This window comes from Salvelinus namaycush, chromosome 39 (genome assembly GCF_016432855.1).
Source record: "Salvelinus namaycush isolate Seneca chromosome 39, SaNama_1.0, whole genome shotgun sequence".
Classification (NCBI taxonomy): domain Eukaryota; kingdom Metazoa; phylum Chordata; class Actinopteri; order Salmoniformes; family Salmonidae; genus Salvelinus; species Salvelinus namaycush.
In genome coordinates, this window is record NC_052345.1 from 2491017 (window position 1) to 2517597 (window position 26581).

The 26581-nt window shown below is 42.3% G+C and overlaps 2 protein-coding genes across 2 annotated transcripts; both read right to left on the reverse strand.

Annotated features, from left to right (window-relative positions):
- Positions 1 to 2620, reverse strand: LOC120033033 (B-cell receptor CD22-like). The gene is made up of 6 exons (XM_038979325.1): positions 2288 to 2620; positions 1957 to 2205; positions 1414 to 1677; positions 778 to 817; positions 588 to 666; positions 1 to 505 (listed from the first exon to the last, which is right to left on the reverse strand). Exons 1-6 carry the CDS (start codon positions 2415 to 2417, stop codon positions 437 to 439), a joined length of 831 nt encoding a protein of 276 aa, XP_038835253.1. The 5' UTR covers positions 2418 to 2620; the 3' UTR covers positions 1 to 436.
- A 169-nt stretch (positions 2621 to 2789) lies between these two features.
- Positions 2790 to 25412, reverse strand: LOC120032455. The gene is made up of 5 exons (XM_038978560.1): positions 25277 to 25412; positions 18712 to 18761; positions 4675 to 4752; positions 4065 to 4394; positions 2790 to 3007 (listed from the first exon to the last, which is right to left on the reverse strand). The coding sequence occupies exons 3-5, from the start codon at positions 4727 to 4729 to the stop codon at positions 2790 to 2792; spliced, it is 603 nt and encodes a 200-aa protein (XP_038834488.1). The 5' UTR covers positions 4730 to 4752; positions 18712 to 18761; positions 25277 to 25412.
- Between the last annotated feature and the right edge of the window lie 1169 nt (positions 25413 to 26581).

Genomic DNA, 26581 nt, shown 5'->3' on the forward strand with positions numbered 1-26581 from the left:
TCATAGAAAAAGAGCAGAAGCATAAACCTTCCAATTTATCATCAATATACATAAATATTATTACAAGGAAATATAATTCAACTCCAGCACTTACTCAGAAGTTAAAGCTCATTGTCTCAAACCTTCTAGATTAGAAAGCATTATGATAGTAAGATAATAGCATTGTGAGGCCTAGCTTTGGTTTGATGCTGTAGCTCTTCAGTCCAGTTTCTGTGGTGGTTCTCCTCAGTCCAGGTTTGGTGGTGGTTCTCTTCAGTCCAGGTTCAGTGGTGGTTCTCTTCAGTCTAGGTTCTGTGGTGGTTCTCTTCAGTCCAGGTTCTGTGGTGGTTCTCTTCAGTCCAGGTTCTGTGGTGGTTCTCTTCAGTCCAGGTTCTGTGGTGGTTCTCTTCAGTCCGGGTTCTGTGGTGGTTCTCTTCAGTCCAGGTTGTGGTTCTCTTCAGTTCTCATAATCGGAGGCCCCAGCATCTATCTGAGGGATTGTGACAGTGGGGGAGTCCCTCACATTCTGAAATAAGACACTGAATGAGCACATTACACACCACTCCGTAACATTTTTATGGACACACACACACATTAAACACACTTACTGCCAGGGTGTCATACTCTGGTGACCTGGTCTTCATGTTCAGAGCTGTGTACGTGTCACTGTTAGGATCAGGATGGACACTGTGGAGAGAGAGAGAGAGATGTCATGGTAACAGTGAAAATAGTATGAGAGAGACTGTCATGACATAGTAAATTAATGTCACCAGGTGTGGAGGTGTAACTGATAGTCACCTGTGTGTCTGTTGTGGCATCACTTCCTGCTGTGGATGTCCTGTAAAGTGGGACAGAGTGAATTCTGCTCTCTAGTGACCACTAGTGGAAGTTTACATGTTACTAATACAGTTTTGCACATGAATTAATGAATATATTAATGCATTCATAACAAATCAGAGTGCTAAGGGGAAATTATAAAACATTTGAAAAATTCTGTCACTGGAACCACATGAGTCCAGAGAGACAGAGGATGAGAACCAGAACAACAACTATGATTCCTACAGCTGCAGTCAGAACTGATGTTTGTTTCCCTATAATACAATATGGATGACATGAGTACATGGTATAATATGGTAATACAGAACTTTAATGGTGTTTCTATGAACTGACAATGAATATACACTAACAAAGGACATTTATACTATAATCAGCCACTATACCAAACATTAGGAACACCTTCCTAACACGTAGGGGATCAATAGGGGATCAAAGCTTCACCTGGATTCACTTGGTCAGTCTGTCTATGTCATGGAAAGAACAGGTGTTCTTAATGTTTTGTACACTCAATGTTTAATTATAATAAGCCATATTCAAAGTATTAACATTAGATTGAAACACGTAGTTTTATATTGAAGTATTGAAATGTAACTTTACCTGCTACAACAATCATCAGAGCTGTAGAGTTCATAGATCCTCTTCCATTCTGGGCCTCACAGTAATATTCTCCTCTGTCCTCAGAGATGATGTTAGTGATGCTGTAACGCTGTCCTGATGCTTTTGGTGAGGTTACGTTCTTCTTGTACCAGGTGTATTTGTCCACAGGTGGGTTGGCATCACTGCTGCAGGTCAGAGTCACTGAACTGCCCTCCACTATTTCACCAGAGGGACTGACTGACACTGAGGTGTTCTTTGGGCCATCTGGTGGACAATATGTAACACATTGTTCATACATAGAGCTTTACATGAGGAGCATCATGGAACTTGGACTTGTGATTGAAATAAATGAAATATTAATATAAATATGTGTAACTTAGACATTAATGTAACAATACAGTGTTTGTGAAGTACTTGCACTTCACTACAGTAATGAGATGAGTACAATCATGGAACTTGGACATAGATTGAAATAACAGATAGAATAGATGAGAGAAGATGTAACTAAAAGGATACAACTGGAGATGTATCACACAGGCTCACATGTGACAGTGAGAGTCTCTTCAGCAGAGGGGAGATCCTCATGGCCTTCTACTGCACAGGAGTAGCTGCCTGCATCCTCACTGCTGACTGGGTTTAGGAACAGACTGTTAGATTGGTTGGTTACATGTCCATTCTTGTACCAGATATAGGTGGGGTTGGGGTTGTCAGTCAGAGTACAGGTGGTGTGACAGGTCAGTGTCACCTTCTGTCCCTCTGTCACAGTGGCAGTAGTCACCTTCACCTGCAGACCTAAATGAAAGGGTATTAAAACACTGAGTATATCATTAAGTAATAGTTTGCAGTATTGATAGGATGTGACATGCAGTGTTACCTGTGACAGTCAGAGTTGTTCCAGGGAAGGTGGGCTCCCAGGTTGTCTGATCTGTTCTGAATCTAAACTTATACTCAGCTGAATCCTCCTCTCTCAGGTCTGTGATTCTCAGGGTGGAGTCACTCTGCATATTTCCAAGGTACTCCACACGACCTCCATACCCCGGGTTCAGGATTTGAGGCGCCTCGTCAAGTTTTCCTTTTGTATACCATTTTTTTTCAGAGACTGTATGACCACTGGGAAATGTATAAGAGCAGGGTATGTCCACTGATGACCCCTTCAAGGTACAGATCCTCTGATGGGTGTAAGTCACGTGGAAATAACTGTGACCCTCAAAAGCTGAAACACAAGTACATTTTTCATATGGTGTAAGCATTTAGAACTGTAAAATCAACAACCATTAATCTAAATGAAATAGTAGCCCTATTTGATGTCTGTTTCACTAAACATCAACACTGACCAATGATGTATTGGATGATTTTGACAGACTTCAAAAAGTGTATTAGTCACACTCACACACTGCAGGAGAATTGATGCCTTTTACAGCACAGTAGAAGCTGTCTTCAGTTTTTAAGTCGACTGTGTATGAGGGGGAGGAGTTCTCTTGTACAATCTTACTGTTCCTGTACCAGATGTAGGTGGGGTTACCAGTCAGAGTACAGGTGGTGCTACAGGTCAGTGTCGTTGACCACCATGTAGTGGTCACCTTCACCTGCAGGTCTGGAGTAGATAACAACATTAAAACCATCAATGACCTGTTGTCTAGTTCAAATGAGGCAGGAGTGGACGTTCTCAAATCATCAACTCAGACATTCCTATTTTACCATACTTTCATATTAATTATATTATTTCAATACAAATCAAGACAATTTTCCTGAACCAATTAAACAGATCAACACAATATATATTATCACTGTACCTGTAACAGACAGAGTGATTAAACAGATCAACACTATATATAATATCACTGTACCTGTAACAGACAGAGTGATTAAACAGATCAACACTATATATAATATCACTGTACCTGTAACAGACAGAGTGATTAAACAGATCAACACTATATATAATATCACTGTAACAGACAGAGTGATTAAACAGATCAACACTATATATAATATCACTGTACCTGTAACAGACAGAGTGATTAAACAGATCAACACTATATATAATATCACTGTACCTGTAACAGACAGAGTGATTAAACAGATCAATACTATATATAATATCACTGTACCTGTAACAGACAGAGTGATTAAACAGATCAACACTATATATAATATCACTGTACCTGTAACAGACAGAGTGATTAAACAGATCAATACTATATATAATATCACTGTACCTGTAACAGACAGAGTGATTAAACAGATCAACACTATATATAATATCACTGTACCTGTAACAGACAGAGTGATTAAACAGATCAATACTATATATAATATCACTGTACCTGTAACAGACAGAGTGATTAAACAGATCAACACTATATATAATATCACTGTACCTGTAACAGAGAGAGTGATTAAACAGATCAACACTATATATAATATCACTGTACCTGTAACAGACAGAGTGATTAAACAGATCAACACTATATATAATATCACTGTACCTGTAACAGACAGAGTGATTAAACAGATCAACACTATATATAATATCACTGTACCTGTAACAGACAGAGTGATTAAACAGATCAACACTATATATAATATCACTGTACCTGTAACAGACAGAGTGTTTAAACAGATCAACACTATATATAATATCACTGTACCTGTAAAAGACAAGGTGACTCCAGGATCACCAGAATATTTCCCTCCAGTCTGATCTGTTATAAATTTGAACTTGTACTCAGCTGAGTCACTCTCTCTCAAGTCTGTGATTTTCAGGGTGTGGCCATTCGTCGTATCGCTACGGTACGTCACACGACCTTTGTAGTCTGGGTCGTCTCTCAGATTTACAATTTTAGTGAACCAGAAGGTTGTTGTGACTGTATAACCACTGGGATATGTGTAAGAGCAGGACATCTCCACTGTTGACCCCTTCAAGGCACAGATACTCTGAGTGGTGTATTTTACTCTCCAGCCATCCTGACCCAGTACCACTGAAACACAGTCACAAAACACAATGGTATCAGAATTAGGACAAGGTCTTTTGGTTGCCACTGACAGTAGGGTTTGTCTCCACTTTGTTGCTATAGTTGCTGAGTTGAGTGTGAATGGAAACCACAGATAAGCATCACAGTGAGGTGTGAAAGATAACTATTTAAAGTGAAGTGGAGACACCTAACAGAACACACCAGAATAACATTATGATTCTAATCCTTTTAGAAATGTCTGTAGATTGACAAACAGAGCAACTGAAAGATAAGAATGACACCATACCTGCTACAGACCAGAGAAAGACCACCAACACACTTCCTGCTGTTCTCAAGGCCATTGTTGCATCTCCCACCCTGCAGTCTTAGAAACATAAACAACAACTCACTCTATAGCTGGTGAATAACTCCACCTGATACACTGAAGTAGAAACTGTAAATGAGGTACATGGCCTCATTACTGAAAATGAACCAGGCTCATATTGTGTACTGTATTGTGCTACAGACGTGGATCTTAATTTGATCACTCTTTTGTTGTAGAGAATTTTCCTGTAGTGTATTCAAGGTTTAAAAAGGCTTTTAACTGTCCTGGATCAAATCAAATTTTATTTGTCACATACACATGGTTAGCAGATGTTAATGCGAGTGTAGCGAAATGCTTGTGCTTCTAGTTCCGACAATGCAGTAATAACCAACAAGTAATCTAACCTAACAATTCCACAACTACTACCTTATACACACAAGTGTAAAGGGATAAAGAATATGTACATAAAGATATATGAATGAGTGATGGTACAGAACGGCATAGGCAAGATGCAGTAGATGGTATAGAGTACAGTATATACATATGAGATGAGTAATGTAGGGTATGTAAACATTATATTAAGTGGCATTGTTTAAAGTGGCTAGTGGTACATTTTTACATAATTTCCATCAATTCCCATTATTAAAGTGGCTGGAGTTGAGTCAGTATGTTGGCAGCGGCCACTAAATGTTAGTGGTGGCTGTTTAACAGTCTGATGGTCTTGAGATAGAAGCTGTTTTTCAGTCTCTCGGTCCCTGCTTTGATGCACCTGTACTGACCTCGCCTTCTGGATGATAGCGGGGTGAACAGGCAGTGGCTTGGGTGGTTGTTGTCCTTGATGATCTTTATGGCCTTCCTGTGACATCGGGTGGTGTAGGTGTCCTGGAGGGCAGGTAGTTTGCCCCCGGTGATGCGTTGTGCAGACCTCACTACCCTCTGGAGAGCCTTACGGTTGTGGGCGGAGCAGTTGCCGTACCAGGCGGTGATACAGCCCGACAGGATGCTCTAGATTGTGCATCTGTAGAGGTTTGTGAGTGCTTTAGGTGACAAGCCGAATTTCTTCAGCCTCCTGAGGTTGAAGAGGCGCTGCTGCGCCTTCTTCACAACGCTGTCTGTGTGGGTGGACCAATTCAGTTTGTCCGTGATGTGTACACCGAGGAACTTTCCACCTTCTCCACTACTGTCCCGTCGATGTGGATAGGGGGGTGCTCCCTCTGCTGTTTCCTGAAGTCCACAATCATCTCCTTTGTTTTGTTGACGTTGAGTGTGAGGTTATTTTCCTGACACCACACTCCGAGGGCCCTCACCTCCTCCCTGTAGGCCGTCTCGTCGTTGTTGGTAATCAAGCCTACCACTGTAGTGTCGTCCGCAAACTTGATGATTGAGTTGGAGGCGTGCATGGCCACGCAGTCATGGGTGAACAGGGAGTACAGGAGAGGGCTCAGAACGCACCCTTGTGGGGCCCCAGTGTTGAGGATCAGCGGGGTGGAGTCGTTGTTACCTACCCTCACCACCTGGGAGCGGCCCGTCAGGAAGTCCAGGACCCAGTTGCACAGGGCGGGGTCGAGACCCAGGGTCTCGAGCTTGATGACGAGTTTGGAGGGTACTATGGTGTTAAATGCTGAGCTGTAGTCGATGAACAGCATTCTCACATAGGTATTCCTCTTGTCCAGATGGGTTAGGGCAGTGTGCAGTGTGGTTGCGATTGCGTTGTCTGTGGACCTATTGGGTCTGTAAGCAAATTGGAGTGGGTCTAGGGTGTCCGGTAGGGTGGAGGTGATATGGTCCTTGACTAGTCTCTCAAAGCACTTCATGATGACGGAAGTGAGTGCTACGGGGCGGTAGTCGTTTAGCTCAGTTACCTTAGCTTTCTTGGGAACAGGAACAATGGTGGCCCTCTTGAAGCATGTGGGAACAGCAGACTGGGATAAGGATTGATTGAATATGTCCGTAAACACACCAGCCAGCTGGTCTGCGCATGCTCTGAGGACGCGGCTGGGAATGCCGTCTGGGCCTGCAGCCTTGCGAGGGTTAACACGTTTAAATGTTTTACTCACCTCGGCTGCAGTGAAGGAGAGCCCGCAGGTTTCGGTAGCTGGCCCTGTCAGTGGCACTGTATTGTCCTCAATGCGAGCAAAAAAGTTATTTAGCCTGTCTGGGAGCAAGACATCCTGGTCCGCGACGGGGCTGGTTTTCTTTTTGTAATCCGTGATTGACTGTAGACCCTGCCACATACCTCTTGTGTCTGAGCTGTTGAATTGCGACTCTACTTCGTCTCTATACTGGGACTTAGCTTGTTTGATTGCCTTGCAGAGAGAGTAGCTACACTGTTTGTATTCGGTCATGTTTCCGGTCACCTTGCCCTGGTTAAAAGCAGTGGTTCGCGCTTTCAGTTTCACGCGAATGCTGCCGTCAATCCACGGTTTCTGGTTTGGGAATGTTTTAATCGTTGCTGTGGGTACGACATCGTCAATGCACTTTCTAATGACCTCGCTCACCGAATCAGCGTATTCGTCAATATTGTTGTTGGACGCAATGCGGAACATATTCCAATCCGCGTGATCGAAGCAGTCTTGAAGCGTGGAATCAGATTGGTCGGACCAGCGTTGAACAGACCTGAGCGAGGGAGCTTGTTGTTTTAGTTTCTGTTTGTAGGCTGGAAGCAACAAAATGGAGTTGTGGTCAGCTTTTCCGAAACGAGGGCGGGGGAGGGCCTTATATGCGTCGCGGAAGTTAGTATAACAATGATCCAAGGTTTTACCAGCCCTGGTAGCACAATCGATATGCTGATAGAATTTAGGGAGTTTTGTTTTCAGATTAGCCTTGTTAAAATCCCCAGCTACGATGAATGCAGCCTCAGGGTGTGTGGTTTCCAGTTTACAAAGAGTCAGATAAAGTTCGTTCAGGGCCATCGATGTGTCTGCTTGGGGGGGAATATATACGGCTGTGATTATAATCGAAGAGAATTCCCTTGGTAGATAATGCGGTCGACATTTGATTGTGAGGAATTCTAGATCAGGTGAACAGAATGACTTGAGTTCCTGTATGTTGTTATGATCACACCACGTCTCGTTAATCATAAGGCATACACCCCCGCCCTTCTTCTTACCAGAAAGATGTATGTTTCTGTCGGCGCGATGCGTGAAGAAACCAGCTGGCTGCACCGACTCCGTTAGCGTCTCTTGAGTGAGCCATGTTTCCGTGAAGCAGAGAACGTTACAATCTCTGATGTCTCTCTGGAATGTTACCCTTGCTCGGATTTCATCAACCTTATTGTCAAGAGACTGGACATTGGCGAGTAGTATGCTAGGGAGTGGAGCGCGATGTGCCCGTCTCCGAAGCCTGACCAGGAGACCGCTACGTTTGCCCCTTTTACGGCGTCGCATAGGGTCGCCGGCTGGGATCAGATCTATTGTATTGGGTGGAAGGCAAAACACTGGATCCGTTTCGGGAAAGTCATATTCCTGGTTATAACGATGGTGAGTTGACGTTGCTCTTATATTCAGTAGTTCCTCCCGACTGTATGTAATGAAACCTAAGATTACCTGGGGTACCAATGTAAGGAATAACACATAAAAAAAACAAAATACTGCATATTTTCCAAGGAACGCGAAGCGAGGCGGCCATCTCGGTCGGCGCCTATCAATCCCTCTGCTGCTGCTCATTCCGTGCACCAGTTCTGGAAGTCTACGTCACCGGTTTTCTAGGCATCACTGAACTGTCTAATTACGCACACCTGGTTCCCATTTCCCCTGATTAGTAATTGTATAAATGTGCTCTCTGTTCACCATTGTCATGGTCAGTCATTTTTCCATGTCCGTTGGTCTTGTGAGTACCTGTGCTTTGTTGCTTTGGCTTTCGTGCACTTGTTATTACGTGTCTCGCCCCGTGTATTATTACGTATTTTTTCCTGTGTATTTATTAGCGGTTTAACATGGCTGTTTTGTTTGGATTTCATCCCTGTGTTTTGGGCTTCGTCCCCAATGCCTTTCTATGGCAGGTTGTATTGTTTGGTGGACTATTAAAACCTATTACGTATTCCTGCGCCTGTCTCCTGTCATTTATACAACGTGACACTAATGTTTGTAATTTAAAATGTCAGACTTGATTTTCCCTAACAAACTGTCAACCACCACATTAATTATAATCCACATAATAATTCACTTTTCCTGTTGCTGCAGGAATATTAAGATCCTACGTCTGTATACGGTTGTGTGAATACTGTCTGTATTGCACTGTAAACACATATTTATACATTGATTGTTCTGAAACTGTTATTCTCAGAACCTCAAATATAGGAGGATAAATGTTCAAACCGCTACGGTCCGTCAAGCTGTACAGCAGCCTAAAGACTGACCACCAGGTTCAATGAGAGCTCCTATCACCAAGCTGTGAGGCTAAACAGCAAGTGGCTCACACAGTCTTGTACAACTAACCTTGTGGGGACACAATTCAGTCCTGTACACAATCCTATTTTCCTTTACCTTGACCCCAAAACCTACTAACCCTAGCTCCTAAACCTAATTCTAACAATAATTCAAATCTTAACCCTAAACCCCCTAAAAATAGCATTTGATCTTATGGGGACTAACAACATTTTTGTTGGTTTACTATTTTTGTGGGGACCTATGGCCGATAATGCCCACACACGGAGACCATCTGTAGGAGAGACCATGTGTAGGGAAGGCAAATAAGCCCATGGAGTCTATCAAAGTCTAGAGGGCTGGTTGTTAAGGATGTAGCAAAGTTAAAACACACATCCTACACAGTATAGATGTCAACCCTACTCCCTATCAGTCTGGTCCTAAAGGGCCGTCAGCTAAATCAACTGTGTCACACGCAGACACACACTTAGGCCCACATGTACACACACACTGCAGTGCTACAATGTTTGTCTGCATGTCTTTTTTACCCTGGTTAATCATCTCATCACTATGTAGATCAACACTCCTACACTGAGACACTTTATGAATACTGACCCTGATGTAACAACCAAAACACAGCTCAAAACATAACAAGAAGTAAAATGATACATTAACCTTCAGGTTTATGACTTATGACTAAAAACAAATAACCAGAAACTATATTTCAAGATATTGTCAAGAGTACTTACAGACTGAAGTGAAGGGGAGAGGTCTTGTACAGTGAGTCAACTGACTGGTAGTGAGTGGGAACTGCTAGTAAGTGTCAGTTCTGTGGTTGATACATATTTAAAGTAGAACACAAGTAGCTGATGCAGAACTGTCCTCTCCTTCCTCTTTAAGACATTAACATGCATGAAGACCAGACCAGCACATCAGAAAAATGAGGTTAATGTATTAGAGTGAGCCCTACATTTCTGAAATGGACAAAATGTCCCCCATTTCCACTTTTCATTGAATACAGAACCATGTTAACAATATGTTGACTATTCTATATGGAATGTTTAGAATATCTTAGAATGTGTTGCCTTGTCCCTCTGAGTTCTACATGGAACAGGTCAAAGTTCCATTTCCAATTTGTAAGTCGCTCTGGATAAGAGCGTCTGCTAAATGACTTAAATGTAAATGTAAATGTACATTTGGTCAGTTCTATGATGTCATTCTATTCATTCTATTCTACAAACACATTAAATTTACACTCCTCATCAGCTGCATCAAGGTGATACTGAAGGTTCCAGTGTTCTAGACCAGAGTTCTCCCTACTGGCATCTCAACATTACTGCACCATCCTAATAATATTGTCCTCAATAATGTTGGACTAATATCAATATTACAAACTGGAAATGAATCAGATAGAATGGTGAAACACAACACTGTCTACTTGACAAAGTCACATTTAAATCACACAAACACTGATGTCTGTAGTATTACAACATGCCACTATCATATTATGTTACACTGTTGACCCTTGTGTACAGTACTGGTAGTAGCATTAGTTAGCAGAGGAATCAGTATCATCATCACCATAACCTGCTGTATTGACTGCTGCTGTCCATATACTGTATAGTCTAATGTAGCCTGTTATCCATATATAGTCTAATGTAGCCTGTTATCCATATATAGTCTAATGTAGCCTGTTCTCCATATATAGTCTAATGTAGCCTGTTATCCATATATAGTCTAATGTAGCCTGTTATCCATATATAGTCTAATGTAGCCTGTTATCCATATATAGTCTAATGTAGCCTGTTATCCATATATAGTCTAATGTAGCCTGTTATCCATATATAGTCTAATGTAGCCTGTTCTCCATATATAGTCTAATGTAGCCTGTTCTCCATATATAGTCTAATGTAGCCTGTTATCTATATATAGTCTAATGTAGCCTGTTATCCATATATAGTCTAATGTAGCCTGTTCTCCATATATAGTCTAATGTAGCCTGTTATCCATATATAGTCTAATGTAGCCTGTCATCTATATATAGTTGTCATGACTTCAGACGAATTTGGCTCCTCTCCTTGTTCGGGCGGCGTTCGGCGGACGACGTCACCGGCTTTCTAGACATCGTCGCTCCATTTGTTCATTGTTCAATTTGTTTTGTCTTGTTCTCTGCACACCTGGTTTACATTATCTAATCACACTGCATGTATTTATTCCTCTGTTCCCCCCAATGTCTTTGTGTGAAATTGTTTTGTTACGTGTTTAGTGTGATGCGCCAGACTGGTTTTTCCCCCCGGGTATCATATTTTGACCCGTTGTATTTATTTGTCATACATTTGTATATTTGTGAGTGTTTTCACACTTATTGAATTTTACCTGTGGCTGGAGGATTTTGGACGCAGTTGCGTCTGTCTTTTGTGCTTTTGCCAAATAAAAGTGCGCCTGATCACAACTCACTGCTCTCCTGCACCTGACTTCGCATCAGTAGCACACAACCCTGACAGAATTTCACACCACCCATGGAGGCAGCAGGAGCAGGTACCCCGGTCAGAGGAGTCGACGAGTGCATCCGGGAACACTCGGCAATGCTGCAACATCTCGGTGCCACGGTGGATCGCGTTGTCCAGACCATGGACCATTGAGAGAGACAGGAAGTCTCTCCAGTGCCTCGACCAGCGCAACCGGGGTTACCTCTACCCGTCCCTCCTGGATCCAATCCCAGTGGGATGCGTCTCTCCCTTCCCAGGGAGTATGATGGGACGGCAGCACGGTGCCAGGGGTTCCTATTACAGCTGGACCTATACCTGGCTACCGTTCACCCAGCTCCCTCGGGAAGGGTGAGAGTGTCCGCCCTCGTCTCATGCCTCTCGGGGAGAGCTCTGGAGTGGGCAAACACCATGTGAGGAGAATGAGACGCAGCGTTGGACCACTTCGAGGAGTTCACCCGCCGCTTCCGGGCAGTCTTCGACCATCCGCCCGAGGGTAGCAATAAGATGTCTTATCTGCATAATATGCTTATGTGATATACTTGTTATTAGAATGTATCCCTTTGGACTCTGGTGTTGGCAGTTGCACCTCTTCCCTCAGCTGGGGCTCAGTCACTTGGGGCCCAGAGAGGGGAGAGGTCAGGCTTGTCATTCACATATCCCTGGAGCTATGCAGAATATCAGACAGGGAAGAGGACAGGATGGAACATTGTCTTCATATGTGAATGTGTCTTTACCTGTTCGTAAACAATGTGAAGGGATGGCGTGATTAATGGGGAACCAATTACTTGTCTCCACAATGTCTGTGCGCAAGTCACTCCCTCCTTTGGCATTGGTGGGAGGTGTATGTCAGTGTCTGGAACCATTGTATGTCCTCTCTGATGTTGCACTTATCCTGGGATAGTGTATGACCTAGAGGCTCACTCCCCTCAGTGAGCTTGTCCAGGAGTGGGGTCAAGAAAGGGTTTTACTTGAGATGGGAGTATCTAGAGTCGACAATTGAGTTATGCCATTGGATGAGTTGGTGTTTTTGTGCTATAAAGTACCAGGAACGAGATTAGAACCTCGTCTTAGGGGCCAAACTGAACGATAATTTATAGTGAATGCTATCTGGCTACGGAATACTCCTTTCTCATTTATAAAGTCTCACTTTGTGAACTGTTCCTAATATCTGTGGTTTGTTATGTCGACTAGGGGGTGGATCTTTGCTATAAAAGATCTCAGTAGCCATTGTGTTGTCACTCAACGGTTCATGAGAAATGGTGAATTGTTGACAAGTCATCGCTATTGCAAAGCTCTTATTATTAAAGATGTAGTTTAAGTATGACTCTGATTTGTGTGATAAGTGTGTCTCTCCTTATTTGACAGTAAAGAAATGAACCACCACACCTTCTTTAGACTAGTTGCTTCCAAGATGGCATAGCAGTTCAGATGTCATTTTGTCCTCGTATTGTCGTGTCCTGTATATATATATATTTACACCTTTCTTCGCATATCTTTTATATATTTTATTATCCAAGAACTCAACTACAAAAAGCTTTCCTGCAACTCGCCTCACCAATTACAGAAAAAAAAGTATTATTTACCTCAAATCTGAAAATTTACAATTGAAGCTAGCCAGAAGCTAGCCAGAAGCTAACCAGAAGCTAACCAGAAGCTAACCAGAAGCTAGCCAGAAGCTAACCTGAAACTACCCAGAAGTTAGCCGGTTTACTGGCTAACTTTAGTATTTCAGCTACCCACGTTTTGTGGTCATCAGCTATTCCTTTAGCTCGATAATCTATCGGCACTTTTGTACAACGCGACTCAGACCAGAACATACCGGACCTATTTTTCTCAATATCCCCGGATTTCAACCGCAAGCTCTGGACATTTACACCTTGATTTCGCAGCTAGCTAGCTGCAAACCGTGTGACTATTGGCTTACGTCGATCCCGGAGCAAACTTAAATTATTCCGGAGCTAGCCAGCTGAAGAGTTCCATCAGCCATTCCTGGGCTACAATCACCTATCCGGACCCGTTTTTTTTACTACAAATGCGGAGCCCCACCGGGCCTTCACGACTGACTACCGACGTTATCTGCCCGAGGGAGTTATCCAACTGGCACCTCCGTCGCGACGTTACCTGAACGCTCATCTGGAGCCCGCTAATCTTTAGCTGTCTTATCGGCTGCTATCTGAATAAGTATATCGGACAATTTTTCTTGGGTCACTATATCTATTTTGCCAATTGGATTGATCCCCTCTACCACACGGAACCCCAAAAATCTACCGAAGGAAACGCACGAGGTGACTAAAAATAGACCTCCATCCTATGCTATCTTGCTACCGATAGCCAGCTACCCGGCCAGCTGTCTGGATCGCCGTGACCCCAACCAACCTCTACTCACTGGACCCTTATGATCACTCGATTAAGCATGCCTCTCCTTAATGTAAATATGCCTTGTCCATTGCTGTTCTGGTTAGTGTTTATTGGCTTATTTCACTGTAGAGCCTCTAGCCCTGCTCACTATACCATATCCAACCTTTCAGTTCCACCACCCACATATGCGATGACATCACCTGGTTTCAATGATGTTTCTAGAGACAATATCTCTCTCATCATCACTCAATACCTAGGTTTACCTCCACTGTGTTCACATCCTACCATACCTTTGTCTGTACATTATTCCTTGAAGCTATTTTATCGCCCCCAGAAACTTCCTTTTACTCTCTGTTCTAGACGTTCTAGACGACCAATTCTCATAGCTTTTAGCCGTACCCTTATCCTACTCCTCCTCTGTTCCTCTGGTGATGTAGAGGTGAATCCAGGCCCTGCAGTACCTAGCTCCACTCCTATTCCCCAGGCGCTCTCTTTTGATGACTTCTGTAACCGTAATAGCCTTGGTTTCATGCATGTTAACATTAGAAGCCTCCTCCCTAAGTTTGTTTTGTTCACTGCTTTAGCACACTCTGCCAACCCAGATGTTTTAGCCGTGTCTGAATCCTGGTTTAGGAAGACCACCAAAAATTCTGACATTTTCATCCCTAACTACAAGATTTTCAGACAAGATAGAACGGCCAAAGGGGGCGGTGTTGCAATCTACTGCAAAGATTGCCTGCAGAGTTCTGTTTTACTATCCAGGTCTGTTCCCAAACAATTTGAACTTCTACTTTTAAAAATCCACCTCTCTAAAAACAAGTCTCTCACCGTTGCCGCCTGCTATAGACCACCCTCTGCCCCCAGCTGTGCTCTGGACACCATATGTGAACTGATTGCCCCCCATCTATCTTCAGAGCTCGTGCTGCTAGGCGACCTAAATTGGAACATGCTTAACACCCCAGCCATCCTACAATCTAAGCTTGATGCCCTCAATCTCACACAAATTATCAATGAACCTACCAGGTACCACCCCAATTCCGTAAACACGGGTACCCTCATAGATATCATCCTAACCAACTTGCCCTCCAAATACACCTCTGCTGTTTTCAACCAAGATCTCAGCGATCACTGCCTCATTGCCTGCATCCGTAAAAGGTCAGCGGTCAGGCGACCTCCACTCATCACTGTCAAACGCTCCCTGAAACACTTCAGCGAGCAGGCCTTTCTAATCGACCTGGCCGAGGTATCCTGGAAGGATATTGATCTCATCCCGTCAGTAGAGGATGCCTGGATATTTTTTTTAAATGCCTTCCTCACCATCTTGAATAAGCATGCCCCATTCAAGAAATTTAGAACCAGGAACAGATATAGCCCTTGGTTCTCTCCTGACCTGACTGCCCTTAACCAACAGAAAAACATCCTATGGCGTTCTGCATTAGCATCGAACAGCCCCCGTGATATGCAACTTTTCAGGGAAGCTAGAAACCAATATACACAGGCAGTTAGAAAAGCCAAGGCTAGCTTTTTCAAGCAGAAATTTGCTTCCTGCAACACAAACTCAAAAAAGTTCTGGGACACTAAAGTTCTTGGAGAAAAAGAGCACATCCTCCCAGCTGCCCACTGCACTGAAGATAGGAAACACTGTCACCACCGACAAATCCACTATAATTGAGAATTTCAATAAGCATTTTTCTACGGCTGGCCATGCTTTCCACCTGGCTACCCCTACCCCGGTCAACAGCACTGCCCTCCCCTCTGCTACTCGCCCACGCCTTCCCCATTTCTCTTTCTCCCAAATACAGTCAGCTGATGTTCTGAAAGAGCTGCAAAATCTGGACCCTTACAAATCAGCCGGGCTAGATAATCTGGACCCTTTCTTTCTAAAACTATCTGCTGAAATTGTTGCCACCCCTATTACTAGCCTTTTCAACCTCTCTTTCGTGTCGTCTGAGATTCCCAAAGATTGGAAAGCAGCTGCGGTTATCCCCCTCTTCAAAGGGGGGGACACTCTTGACCCAAACAGCTACAGACCTATATCTATCCTACCCTGCCTTTCTAAGGTCTTCGAAAGCCAAGTCAACAAACAGATTACCGACCATTTCGAATCCCACCATACCTTCTCCGCTATGCAATCTGGTTTCAGAGCTGGTCATGGGTGCACCTCAGCCACGCTCAAGGTCATAAACGATATCTTAACCGCCATCGATAGGAAACAATACTGTGCAGCCGTATTCATTGACCTGGCCAAGGCTTTTGACTCTGTCAATCACCACATCCTCATCGGCAGACTCGACAGCCTTGGTTTCTCTAATGATTGCCTCGCCTGGTTCACCAACTACTTCTCTGATCGAGTTCAGTGTGTCAAATCGGAGGGTCTGTTGTCCGGACCTCTGGCAGTCTCTATGGGGGTGCCACAGGGTTCAATTCTTGGACCGACTCTCTTCTCTGTATACACCAATGATGTCACGCTTGCTGCTGGTGAGTCTCTGATCCACCTCTACGCAGACGACACTATTCTGTATACTTCTGGCCCTTCTTTTGACACTGTGTTAACAACCCTCCAGGCGAGCTTCAATGCCATACAACTCTCCTTCCGTGGCCTCCAATTGCTCTTAAATACAAGTAAAACTAAATGCATGCTCTTCAACCGATCGCTGCCTGCACCTGCCCGCCTGTCCAACATCACTACTCTGGACGGCTCTGACTTAGAATATGTGGACAACTACAAATACCTAGGTGTCTGGTTAGACTGTAAACTCTCCTTCCAGACTCACATCAAACATCTCCAATCCAAAGTTAAATCTAGAATTGGCTTCCTATTCCGCAACAAAGCATCCTTCACTCATGCTGCCAAACATACCCTTGTAAAACTGACCATCCTACCAATCCTCGACTTCGGTGATGTCATTTACAAAATAGCCTCCAAAACCCTACTCAATAAATTGGATGCAGTCTATCACAGTGCCATCCGTTTTGTCACCAAAGCCCCATATACTACCCACCACTGCGACCTGTACACTCTCGTTGGCTGGCCCTCGCTTCATACTCGTCGCCAAACCCACTGGCTCCAGGTCATCTACAAAACCCTGCTAGGTAAAGTCCCCCCTTATCTCAGCTCGCTGGTCACCATAGCAACACCTACCTGTAGCACGCGATCCAGCAGGTATATCTCTCTGGTCACCCCCAAAACCAATTCTTCCTTTGGCCGCCTCTCCTTCCAGTTCTCTGCTGCCAATGACTGGAACGAACTACAAAAATCTCTGAAACTGGAAACACTTATCTCCCTCACTAGCTTTAAGCACCAGCTGTCAGAGCAGCTCATAGATTACTGCACCTGTACATAGCCCATCTATAATTCAGCCCAAACAACTACCTCTTTACCTACTGTATTTATTTATTTATTTTGCTCCTTTGCACCCCATTATTTCTATCTCTACTTTGCACTTTCTTCCACTGCAAACCAACCATTCCAGTGTTTTTTTTTTACTTGCTATATTGTATTTACTTCGCCACCTTGGCCTTTTTTATATTTTTATTTATTTATATATATATTTTGTTTGCCTTCACCTCCCTTATCTCACCTCACTTGCTCACATTGTATATAGACTTATTTTTCACTGTATTATTGACTGTATGTTTGTTTTACTCCATGTGTAACTATGTGTTGTTGTATGTGTCGAACTGCTTTGCTTTATCTTGGCCAGGTCGCAATTGTAAATGAGAACGTGTTCTCAATTTGCCTACCTGGTTAAATAAAGGTGAAATAAATAAAAAATAGTTGAGTATCTGGAGCATCAGCATTTGTGGGTTCGATTATTTGTTTTCTTATCTCTTGCTTTTTGGGGGGTATTTTCTTAACTGCGTTGTTGGTTAAGGGCTTTTAAGTCAGCATTTCACTGTAAGGACTACCTACCCCTGTTGTATTCAGTGCATGTGACAAATACAATTTTATTTGATTTAATACTACTCCTAAACACAACCCACCGTCACCGTGTCTCATGTTAATACTACTCCTAAACACAACCCACCATCACTGTGTCTCATGTTAATACTACTCCTAAACACAACCCACCATCACTGTGTCTCATGTTAATACTACTCCTAAACACAACCCACCATCACTGTGTCTCATGTTAATACTACTCCTAAAGCTCTTTTGAAACATCAACTCAATCACTCTTACTGTCACTCTTACTTTAGGCCATTTTCAAAATGTCTCCACAACAATCTATTGCTCTCAGAGCTCTTACAATAGCATGCACAAGTTTTTATGTGAAACATGTACAATTTACATCCCATCTTTTGTAGTACACAATATAGTTCAGTATTTATTAAGGGTGCCAATCATTTTGGTCGTGACTGTATATCCAACAATCAGATAAATATGTAAAAATACATTTATATATATATACACACACACACACACAGTTATACTTGACCCTGTTATACTTTGACAGTGAACATGACCCCATTGAATGGAGATCTGGGTATTACTGGCACACTCTACTGATCATGTTTTAAACATGTAAATGAATAAACAGAACTAAACTAAACACATGAAACCACAGTCCAGGGTCAGTATTCACAAAGTGTATCAGAGTAGGAGAGCTGATCTGGGATCAGTTTAGCCTTTTAGATCATAATTATATGGACCGTCTGAGACACTTTATGAATACAGGCCCTGATGTAACAACCAAAACACAGTTACAATTAAACCAACAAGAACAAAGATACAGTAAGTCATGTGATGTATGGCTAAAAACATCAAAACTAAAACTATATTACAAGATATTGTCAAGTGTACTTACAGAGTGAAGTGAAGGGGAGAGGTCTTGTACAGTTAGTCAACGTACTGTCACTGTGTGGAAACAAGAAGTAGTCCACTGTAAGTGTTAGAGGAAGCAGGCGTAGCCTAAGTGTGAGATCTGTGGTTGATACATTTAAAAGTAGTCTAGTCAATGCATTAATTAACATGCATGAACAGCATATCACATAAGGGATGTTACTGTATCTAAATAGAAAATGGTCTAAAGTCATCATACTGTAGTTACATTTCTTTATTTGAGGAGTGGACCTACATGTTTAACAAGAGACACAATGTGACCCATTCCCATCACTCCTCATCAGCTGGTACTGAAGGTTACAGAACAGATGAAAGGGGAGTATCTTTGGTACCAGTGTTCTAGACTAGAGCTCTCCCTACTGACATCTCAACATTACTGCAGCTTCCAGGGGCCTGTTGCACAAAAGTAGAATTAAGACATCCGGGATAAATGACTCAGCTGAGCTCAATGAAGCCAAAACATGTGCGTCCAGGCTTAATTGGTTGCACAAAGACCAAGCCAGGATGAGCAGACACGGATTCATTAAGCCAGGTGAAACCAATCCTGGATAGGTGCGCGCTCACGGCTCACTCAAATAGACCCCGCCACAGATCACAGATTAACTGATTTACCATGGCAACTAGAGCCGCGTACTTTTCCCCGTCGGAAGCACAAATCCTCATGGAGGCATACGAGGAGGTAAAAGATATAATTAAGAAGAAAGGCAACACCGCCACAGTGATAAAGCAAAGAGAAAAAGCGTGGCAAAGTATTGCAGACCGCCTGAATGCGTAAGTAGTGCACAATTACACACTCACCGCTCCGCTGAAACATCACAATTACAATTCAAATATTTAATTCACATCTCCAAAAATGCAGTTGTACTGTAATTATGAAACGGTTAAATTTTTAATTGAAATGCACTGCAGATATGAGTGAAATTGTGTAAAGTAACTCCATCACACTGTTATAAAGCTATGATACATTTTTTGATATTTTTACTGAAAACAAGACAAAAATACCAAGTAATTTTTTGCAGTGTGACTCCATTAAATGTGTGTGTGTGTGTGTGTGTGTGTGTGTGTGTGTGTGTGTGTGTGTGTAGATTAAACATGAACGGGCCAAAACGGACATGGCAGCAGGTCAAAATCAAATACAAGAACATTCTGCAGAATGGTATGGTCCCTGACTAATATTTAACAAAGCACAAGCATATATTGTACCCAGAAGGTGCCTGCTCACACATTGTCTGTACTGTTTTAGCAGTGAAAAAGAATACCCACAGACAAGGCACGGGTGGTGGGTCACCAAAGGCTGACCTTACCCCAGCAGAGGACATGGCCTTGGAGCTAAATAAAGGCAGGCCCGTCTTAGAGGGGATCCCTGGGGGGAAAGAGACGAGCATAGGTTCCTCCCAAGATGCCACCCGCTTCATTCAAGGTATGTCCTTCCATCTCTACATGGGATACAACCACATTCATATTGAATCAATTTGGACTGTCTGACTTTGGTTTACCTATTGCCTTGCAGTGTCTGGCAGCACTGTGTTCCTGTTAGAGCCACCAGCACAAGCACCAGACGATGCTGATCCAGTGAGTACTCCATCAAAGGCATACTGTAGGCCTGGCATGTCTTGTCTACTAGCTTCAATATGAATCCGATTAAATGTGATAGGGTGAAGGCCCCAGTGCAGCAGCAACAGCACATGATGGAGACGATGATGAGGAGGAGACCATCTCTCTGGATTCCAGAAGGCATGAGGTATCATGTTAAGACTGTGAAAGTACTATTTACTCTACAATGGTGAGGAGTCCTCATCAAAATCAAAAAATCTAATTTCTTTTACAGGACCCAGATGCTATACAGTGGGAAAACCAGCCTGGCAACATAGTGCGTATTAATAAAAGGACACCACATCCTGCCAAATTCCAGCTGCGCTAATTGTATTGTGTTCACAGAGCTCACAAGCTATCAGAAAGTTGTATGGCAACCACCTCCGGCGCCAAATAGAACTGGCAGACATAGACATTCAGTACAAGAAGAAAAAGATGGAAAATCTTGCACTGGAGCCCGAAATAAAAAAGAGGACAATTAGGAAACTGGACCTTGAAATAAAAAAACTTGAGGGAGGTGAGATATGCCTTCAATGTACACTGTATGCTAACTGTAACACAAATGTATTAATCATTATTTTTCTTTCCTCCCCCAGCTCCAAGAAGATGACACAGCTCAAAATAAAAATTAGGTATATTCTCGTAAAGTCAAGTGAGCCATGACATATGAGCTCTTATTGTGAGCACACAGGACGGTGGCATCTTTCTAAGGTTTTTTTTATTTTCCCAGCAATCAGTACAACCAAGTCATCGTTATAAGGCATCGCCCTCTTTTGCCCACCCCCCCAGCACCAGGTGTGGCCACTAGCCTATATGAAGGCCCAAAATTGTGTGTTCCTTTCTGCTCTGACAATGGCATGCCCATTCGTGCGAGATGTGGTGGATGAAGAAGCACTTGTGCTGAGGAGAGCCTTCAGGCGAGAAAGGGTCTTCAGGGACCGGTTGGACCCACTGGCCTTCCCTGATGACCATCTATATGAAAGATACAGGTTTTCTGCAGATGGCATCAGGTATCTATGCAGACTACTGGGTCCCAGGATTAAGCACCGCACTGCACGGAGCCATGCACTGAGTGTGGAGCAAATGGTTTGTGTGGCCTTGCGCTTTTTTGCTAGTGGAGCCTTCCTGTACTCAGTGGGGGATGCAGAACAGCTGAACAAGGCCACAATTTGCCGCACAATAAGGAGTGTGTGTCTGGCTATCAAAGCATTAGCAGATGTCTTCATCTCCTTCCCTGGCCACAGAAGACTCTGTGACATCAAAGAGGAGTTCTATAGGATTGCAGGTAAGAGGATCTACAAATTACAGGACAACTGTTAACACATAGTAGGATACTCATTACTTTGTGTGACAGGTTTCCCCAATGTCATTGGTGCAGTGGACTGCACACACATAAGGATAAAAGCCCCCTCAGGTGCCCATGAGGCCGATTTTGTGAATAGGAAATCCTTTCACAGCATTAATGTTCAGGTGAACATAACTTTTTGATATTGTCCATTGACGAACACTCTGCATTGCCAGTGATGTGCATTGATTGGTGTAATATTCCTCATCTTATGATTTCAGATGGTCTGCAATGCTGACTGTGTGATCAGCAATGTTGTGGCAAAATGGCCTGGCTCAGTCCATGACTCCAGAATCTTTCGGGCCTCTGAAATCTATCAGTGCCTATCACAAGGTAAGCCACACAACCCCTATTTATAACCATCATGGCTGTGTCAAGAATATCACTGTGTTTATGAGGTAGTAATGATGAGATTTTGTGTTGACAGGTGAATTCTCTGGTGTGTTGCTGGGAGACAGGGGGTATGGCTGCCAGCCTTTTCTCCTGACACCTTTCACAGACCCCCAGGAAGCACAGCAGGCCTACAACCATGCCCATGCCAGGACCAGGGCCAGAGTTGAAATGACCTTTGGCCTCCTGAAGGCACGCTTTCACTGCCTTCACAAATTAAGGGTCAGCCCTGTTAGGGCATGTGATATTACTGTGGCTTGTGCTGTCCTCCACAATGTGGCCTGCCTGAGGAAGGAGAGGGCCCCCAGAGTGCCACCAGCCATGGACTGGGACAATCCGGCAATCTTCCCTGATGACGACAGTGGTCGGCTGCTGAGGGACCAATATGTGTTGAATTATTTTAGTTAGTATGTGTGCTTTCAATTTTGGTTAAATATGTCCTGCGGTGGCAGAGGAATTTGGGTTTTTTTGGGTTCGTTTTTTGACGAATTTGGCCTCTTATGATGTTTGTGCGGTATACTGTGTGTAATACAAGGCTGCAGGGAGGCTACTGCATCCATTCATTTGTCTGTTCAGTTGATGTGTATGGATTTGTCCTGCATTTATTTTAGTGTGCAGACATGCAGGGTGTGTTATATACAGACCTTTGAATGTGTATGTATCATTTTGTATAATATGCTTGGATTCTGTGCTTTCCATCTTGTAGAGTCACTGTGACTTCAGTTTCGAAAGGAGCTGATGGTTTACCTGCTTTGTTTTGTCCTTATTCAATAAAGGAACATAATGTTACACATTGTGTTTTTATATTCATATGGAATGTGTATTTGTTTATATGACAGAGTACTAGGGCCACACTGAAGAAAAAGGATAAAGTCATACATTTATGAGGCTGGTTCTTTCTGCAGAAAAGCTACATATTGTTTTGATACTTATGACAATGTGATACTTAATATTCTGGCACATCAGCATGTCTTTGTTTATGAAACCATACTGAAGTACAATTTCACGAAATGCCCCACATCTGTCATTTTAACAACTGTCCTCCTTTAAAACAACTGGTTACAATATTATGACTTGTGTTTTTTTCCCCTCTGTGGCCCTAATATTCTATCATTTTATATATAGCCTTATAGTCTATGGGAAACTGTAAATTATCTAATGATAGCAACATCATCTAAAAATCATTTTTTATCCAAAATCATTGAAATTAATGATCACAAACGTTTAAATAATAACAGTGGGTCTAGTTATATGTGATAATGTATAGTGAGCAGTGAAATAACTATTGGTTTCCATTTGTGGTGACTGCTGACTGACATTAGGGATGAGATTAAATAGATCCTGGAATTTAGCCTGGTCTGGAGCAGGCTAGCTCCACAGAATAAATCTCCATGGTAATTTATACCATAACATATCCTCCTGCCCCCTATCCATCTTTAGTGCAACCGGATTACGGATCAATTGAGCCAGGATCACCAAGATATCCTGGCTTAATCCCTTATCCTAGTTTTGTGCAACAGGCCCCAGGCTTCAAATGTCCCTACTAGTCCGATGTAAATATACAAAATAGAAGGTCAAATAACATTCAAAAATGTTAAAAATATATATAGAATAAACCAGGCATGCACATAAAAATACTGTGTTATTGGGACTTATGTTGAACTGGCGTTTGAATTGAGTGAACTAGTGATCAACTAGCTTGTTAGCTACATGAAGCTGATGTTATTCAGTGATAAACAAGTATTTTGTGCATCACACAGGTACTCTGAATGGACTGGATTGTGAACAATATGATGTGCTGCCACTGAATTACAGCAAGACCCCATAGTTAGATAGTGAGCTAGCTAGTTAGCTAACTTGTATCTATCAACATTAGCTAGCTAGAAACAGGCAACAGTGAGCTGTCATTATGCCAAGGCCAAGGCAAGCTGCTCTGAATTTCCAGTGTGTTCTTGTGTGAAAGAGATGTCTTCAGCTCACTGATCTTCAGAACAATGGACCCAAAGTGAACCCTGACATCCATATAACTAAGTCTGTCTGTCTGTCTGGGATTATTGTGTCCTACTGTATCTGCATGATGCGTGTTTTTTGAAATTTACATTGAATAATCTAATTGTTTATTGCTGCTTCGTTATTGTTATTTTGTGGAATTCCTTTTTTTTAGCATTTTCATAATTTAAAAAATCTAATATTTTCTTACATAAAAACAACTGCACTGCATTGTTGGTTTAAGGGCTTGTCAGTAACCATTTCACAGTAAGGTTGTATTCAGCGCATGTGACAAGTACAATTTGATGTGATTTGTGTGTTTAGTTGCTGGACATTGCTCCCTCTGACACTGGGTTTCGGAACCTCTAAAAGTCTGAGCCGTTTGGAGGGTTCTACTAGCTGACATATGGAATTGTTTTAAGATGGTCATACCATGGATCATTTGGCTATTTGATTTTGAATAATAGTACCCCTTTAGGTAAAAAAAAATGTAATACATAAAAATGATTTGATAAAATATTGAATTTGGCCTTTACTGCTATAGACAATACAAACGCATTGAACAACACATTCATAAATGGTTAAAAACAAAAGAGTGAAAAAAATGTATCATAAGGACTAAAGTTTTGAAGTGACTGTCCTATATCTAGGGGATATAACAAATGTGTTTTTTTGGACACATACACTATACAAAAGTATGAGAACACCCCTTCAAATTAGTGGATTAGGTTATTTCAGCCACACCTGTTGCTGACAGATGTATAAAATCGAGCACACAGCCATTATATCTCCATAAACATTGGCAGTAGAATGGCCTTACTGAAGAGCTCAGTGACTTTCAACACGGCACCTTCATAGGATGCTACCTTTACAACAACTCAGTTTGTCAAATTTCTGCACTGCTAGAGCTGCCCTGGTCAACTGTAAATGTTGTTATTATGAAGTGGTAACGTCTAGGAACAACAACAAGATCACCGCGCGCAAAGCCAAGCGTCGGCTGGAGTAGTGTAAAGCTCACCGCCATTGGACTCTGGAGCAGTGCAAACGCGTTCTCTGGAGTGGTGGGTATAATTTGTGGAACGTTCCAACAGGAATCCGTTCCAAAAACGTCGTAAATATCAAGATTGCCAACAAACAACGCATACAGAGTCGTATAACAGTAGAATGAGATACCGGGTAGGGAGTGAGCTTTGTAATTACGTTTTTCACTCACCACGTTTATTCGGAAAAAATGTCTCTCTTCGTTCTGGTAGCCTCCACCATTTCTCGTTCGTTGGTTTAGTTATTATTTCCGGTGTTCCTGCATTCGCTGGTGAACTCTGTTGCGCCTCAATTGGGGAATCGCTGTGGTTGAAATGTAACTAATGACCGCAAGCCCCAGTATTTTTATTAGCTAGGTGGCTTGTACACAATTGTTACCGATGATACTGTATATACCTACTCCTACTACAGAAACATGCATTGTATTTTGCCAAGTTCTTTCGGTGTTAATCCTGTTTCCCAGATATAGCAGGTAAACTGTGTCTGTTGAGTTCATCTTGCCTCGTTAAATAAAGATAAAATAGAACATTTAAAATATATACTATGACCTATTTCAGTTAACCCCAAGATGCTTGATTTACTACAACTGCTTTTGAATAACTTTCCAGTCGTTTGTGTTTTACATTACGACATTTGAAAGTCTGTTTATTGGACATATATATTAGTGTCTAATAAAAAAAGAGCAATGTATGTAAAGCATCCCATCTGTGTTAAGGTTATAGTGTGTGTGTGTGTATGGTGTAGTTTCTCTTGATGTCCACTTGGTGTCAGCAGTTTCAATAATGTCACACCAGGTTCACATGTTTTCATGTGTAACAAATGAAATAGTATTTGTGACATGCGCAGAATTCTACATATGTAGACCTTACAGTGGAATTCTGACTTACAAGCCCTTAAAACCTCTTTAGCGCTAAGGGTCAGATTATTATTATTTTTTTTAAATAACGTTCCCAAGGTAAACGGACATTTTCTCTGGCCCAGATCGTAGAATTATCATATAATTTATAGATTAGAAAACACTCAAGTTTCCAAAACTGTCAAAATATTGTCTGAGTATAACAAAACGTATTCTGCAGACGAAAACCTGAGAAAATCTAAGCCGGAAGTGTTTTTTATATTTTTTATCTGTTTCCTGGACCGTCTATCTTCCATTTAAAGGGCTATCAACCAGATTCCCTTTCCAATGGCTTCCTCAGGCTGTGACCAGGCTTTAGACATAGTTTCAGGCTTTTATTTTGAAAAATGAGTGAGATTTTTCAAAAGTAGTCAGGTGTACTCTGAATAGTTCCTGCGCACGAGAGAGGAGCTCTCCATTTTCCCTTTCTCTCTTAATGAATAGGTTATGGTCCGGTTAAAATATTTTTGATTATGTTTGTTAAAAACAACCTGTGGATTGATTATAAAAAACATTTGACATGTTTCTACGACCATTACTGATACTTTTTTAAATTTGTTGAACGGAACAAGGCTTTGGTTT